Source organism: Natrix helvetica, assembly GCF_964273705.1.
Source record: "Natrix helvetica genome assembly, chromosome: Z".
NCBI lineage: Eukaryota > Metazoa > Chordata > Lepidosauria > Squamata > Natricidae > Natrix > Natrix helvetica.
In genome coordinates, this window is record NC_138554.1 from 98,798,974 (window position 1) to 98,803,419 (window position 4,446).

Below are 4,446 nucleotides of genomic sequence, written 5' to 3' on the forward strand. Positions count from 1 at the left end.
TAAGAATATATCAATATGTGGAGTGAATCGCGGTGGGCGGAATGGAGGATCTAAACAAAACATCCCCATAATCTACTATTAAGGAAGAGAACAAGTTTGCGAAAGTTTGACATCAGGATCGTGAATCTCCTGCTGGAAAAAAAAAAGCCCCATAGGCAATGTGCTGAAGAGAGGGGAAAGGGTGGGGGGGAGGGACAGGCATACTTTTGGGGAGGAGAAATACCTGTTCTTAAGCACCCCCGTTCGTGCCTCTCTTGACCCACAGAGTCTTGAGTGGAAGGGGCAGCCGCGCGCCAGTGCCGTCCGCGTGCAGGAATTCCAGCCCTAGTGCGATTAGGACATTATTGAATTATCTGCACTTTATTCCTCCGATGTTTATCATCTGCTTTGCATATCACGTGGGGAATGCCTAGCCAATGGGAGCCGGCCTGGCACGATACTGGCGCGTCAGCCCTGGTCAAGTCTGAGAGATTGAATATCTCTTTTTTCAGTCTTTGGGGCTTTTAAAAAAGAGCCACTGGTCTCAATGCGGATCGGGCTATGACAGCCTCCGTGCTCCTCCATCCCCGCTGGATCGAGCCGGTCATGTTTCTCTACGACAACAGCCTGGAGGAGATCAACAAGAACATGGAAGCGGGATTCCACGCGGCGGCCGCGGCCGCAGCTGCAGGCACCAACTTCGTGGCAGCCAACCAGTGCAGGAATCTGATGGCTCACCCAGCCTCGCTGGCCGGTGCGGGCAGCGCCGCCGCCGCATATCCGTCGAGTGAAGCACCCAGCGCCGCTGGGATGGCAGAGAGCGGGGCAGCTGTCAAGCAGTGCAGCCCTTGCTCGGGCGCCGTACAGGGCTCCTCGGGCCCCGCCGCCCTGCCCTACGGCTACTTCAGCGGCGGCTATTTCCCTTGCAGCGTCAACCACCACCACCACCACAACGCCTCGCTCAAGTCCTGCGCCCAGCCCGCTGCCTCCTCCTTCGCCGACAAGTACATGGAGACGTCGGTGGCGGCCTCCAGCGAAGACTTCCCTTCGCGCGCCAAGGAGTTCGCCTTTTACCAGGGCTACGCCGCCGGACCTTACCAACCCATGCCGGCGGGCTACCTGGATATGCCGGTGGTGCCCGCGATCGGCGGCCGGGGCGAGCCTAGGCACGATTCCATGCTGCCCGTGGAAGGCTACCAGCCCTGGGCCATCTCTAACGGCTGGAACGGGCAGGTCTATTGCCCCAAGGAGCAGAACCAGCCGCCCCACCTGTGGAAATCCGCTCTGCCGGGTAAAGCACCTGCGCGGCCCTTCCCTTACCGCGGAGTACGCGTGCAGCACCCGAAGTAGTTCTGCAGCCCAAATGTCAAAAGGGCGGCCGCTGCTTCGGTGTCTCCTCGCTCCCCGTCCCCGAATTGCCTGCCGTCCCCTTCATTCCGAGCCCCTTCTTCTCCCCTTCTACGCTTTCTGCCCCTTCCAGACAAGGCCGGGGGAAGGTTGACGCTTCGACGCCCTTGGCGAGCCTTGTGGGTCTGGGGCCTTCCTCAAGTTGTCTGGGCCCTGAGTTGTGTGTCTGGGGGAACATCTCACGTTCCCATTCCCCCACCCGGTGCTCCGGCTTTTTCCCAGGCAAGGTTTTCTTCTCTCAGGCATGGATGCCAAGAGGTCTGAACCCAGAGGGTTCAATGGAAAATTAGGCATCTTGGTCTTGCAATTACTGTCCTTTCATAGCAAGCAGACTCTTGCTCCCATTTTCACCCAATTTCCAACAAGTAGGGCAATTTTGTTTAATGTTTTGGGCCCATGTCTGTCAGGTTAATCATAATAATTAATCAGCACAGCAGCAGCAGTCCTCTTAGATAAACTCCCTATTTCTTATTAAATAACCACTCTCAGAAATAATATGATTATTTTGATTATTTCACATAATTGTAGTTTCTGCCTTCTGCACTTGAGTGCTCTATCAGCCATCTTAGGTTAGAGTTTCCATTACTTTCGTCTAATAGTGTGCTTTATTTTTCCTTCCCAGCTTTCCACCTTCTCCTTAGTGATCTGGGCAATTAGATTTATGTATATTATTTAAGCAATTTATATAGCTGATAGACAGTGACTCTTTGAGTTGTGCTGTCATCAGAATGCTGGTCTCCACTTTCGCTCTCCTGACCACCCCTTTAAAACGACATTGCAGCCTCTCCCTTTTATTCCAACAACAAAATGTAAGCTATCCCTTCTGGTGGCTCCACTGTTAGATTATGTGGGTCAGCACTTCCCCAAATCCCATTGCATTTTGCAGCTGTACTGAAGTTAGATGTCAGTTGTCTTTGTTGTAAGAACAGATGCAAGGATATTGTATTGGTGGGTTGTTCTTGTTCTTGTTGTTTTTTGGTATATGCCTAGGAGAGAATAGGCAAGGAGCAAAGAGACTGTTGAGCACATAAAGTTAGCTGAAAAATACTTTTTGATTCACAAGGTCTCGGTTGCTACCTTGTAGGTTATGACAGCTGCCTATAATTTTACTAGAACCTGTTTTATGTTACAAGCCAAGAAATTTACCAGCAATATTACTAGTTCTAGAGAAGAAATTCCTTAGCTGGAGAACTTGTGCAAATGTTGATTGAGCTTTATTTAACCCAGTCAACTTGCAAAAGGATGATCTGTTGATCCATAGAACTGATATTTGTAATGTGTTTAAGAATTGTGAATAATAATAGCACCTGCCTTCCTGTTTTTGGTTTTCTGTTCTAGATGTGGTTTCACATCCTTCCGATGCCAACTCCTACAGGCGTGGAAGGAAGAAAAGAGTGCCTTATACAAAAGTTCAGTTAAAAGAACTGGAGAGGGAATATGCTACAAATAAATTCATTACCAAGGACAAGAGAAGAAGGATATCGGCTGCTACAAATCTCTCAGAGAGGCAGGTCACAATTTGGTTCCAAAATAGAAGGGTGAAAGAAAAAAAAGTCATCAACAAATTGAAGACAAGCAGTTAATGGATTTAATGGAAATATAGCTGCTTTGAGAGGGTGCTCAAAATTCAATTTTCTCCTCCCTGGCCCAGTTTAAAATATTAATGAAAAATGCAAAATAATGAACTTTTTTTTTTAAAAAAACAACCCTCTCGGTCTTTGGATAGAGAGCTTTTGAGCAAGTATGGTTATTAGACACCTTTTAAGACGTTCTCCTGAAAATCCAAAAGATCCCTACTTCAGGGAAGTCCAGCCAGACCAGGGATATTGCAGCTCAATTTTTAAAAGATAACATATTGTTGAAAACAGTGTAAGTATTATTTGTGACTATTTTAGGATGTTTTTGGATTATAATCGGGAAGATTTGTTTTTAAAAAGTATGCACACACAAGTATGCCATTGCTTATATACTATCCTAAAACACGTCAAATAGTAAATTTGGTGCAGGAAAGAATGTACAATTACTGTACATTTAAGCAATATATTCCGTGTTTTATTTTCTTTTAAAGGAAGGTACTGAGTAAAGATTTTGGCAGACAGCAGTGAAACAAATTTTATGTAGGATTAATCTTGGATTAAAAGCAGGATAAACTGCTAGAACTTTTTTTTTGAAAAGCTGTTAGCATATTTTTCAGTAGCTCATTTCTTCATGCATAAATTCAGTGAAGAAACAGGATCTTCTCTAGTTTTGTAAAGGGACTTATATATTTCAAGCTCTGTGACACTAACTATCAAGTGATAATTAGTTGCATTAATTAAATATCAAATACTATACATTGTTCTTTTAAAATATGTGACACAGATAAAAACTGGCAGCACAGCCTTATATGAAAAAGTTGTTTTCTAAAGACAAAAATCTGCAAGAAGCCCAATGAAAATTATGATACGTTTCCCATAAATGTTCTGATTTCTATGTCTATATTTTGATCTATAAGTAAATAGTTTTCTATCTTTGTTTTACAGTTATGAGGCTGCATTAGAAATATGAATTCATTTTACAAAATCTCTCCTGCAATAAATCAATTATTTCAACCAGCACATTCTATGCTTTTCCTGCTCACTAGATGATACTGTACTATCCTGTAAATAATAATAATTAAAAAAAATTCACTGTGAAAATGTATTTCTGCACCCCTATTTTTTTATATTTTTACCAAAAATTAAAATCTAAAATCTATAGATAGATACTAGCATTATGCCTGTTAATAAAATAGTCACTATAATAAAAGACTGATTAAATCCTTATTTATTTCTTCCACTGCTATATAAATGTTGTGAAGACTGGGATTTCTGGTAGACGTTACTTCTTAAATCTAATACTTCTTTTTTAAGTACATTGCCTCACCAGAGTGCAAACACAGGAAGATTAAACTGTCTTTGAAACGGTGGTCGAGGTGGGGGAAGAAATATAAAAGCATGAGCTGGATACCTACCTCTTCCATAATGAAAAATAGTTAAGTCTGAAAATTTAAGAACTGCTCATATTCAAAGTGTGTTAACC

The 4,446-nt window shown here is 43.6% G+C and overlaps 1 protein-coding gene across 2 annotated transcripts; it reads left to right on the forward strand.

The window, feature by feature from the left end:
• Window positions 1-479: 479 nt before the first annotated feature.
• Window positions 480-4,158, forward strand: HOXA13 (homeobox A13). Of its 2 annotated transcripts, XR_014176806.1 has the most exons (3): window positions 480-1,270; window positions 2,725-3,255; window positions 3,909-4,158. XR_014176806.1 is itself a non-coding variant. In XM_081971142.1 (2 exons), exons 1-2 carry the CDS (start codon window positions 541-543, stop codon window positions 2,967-2,969), a joined length of 975 nt encoding a protein of 324 aa, XP_081827268.1. In that variant the 5' UTR covers window positions 480-540; the 3' UTR covers window positions 2,970-4,158. The 2 variants fall into 2 exon arrangements, 1 of the variants encoding a protein (XP_081827268.1); XM_081971142.1 differs by having other exon boundaries at window positions 2,725-4,158.
• Window positions 4,159-4,446: the final 288 nt, after the last annotated feature.

Bases quoted from the DNA above. Each gene is read 5' to 3' on its own strand.
- HOXA13 (XM_081971142.1), top strand. From the start codon at position 541: ATGACAGCCTCCGTGCTCCTCCATCCCCGCTGGATCGAGCCGGTCATG. The intron at 1,271-2,724 runs GTAAAGCACCTG...TTTCTGTTCTAG, and splicing joins GTGGAAATCCGCTCTGCCGG to ATGTGGTTTCACATCCTTCC.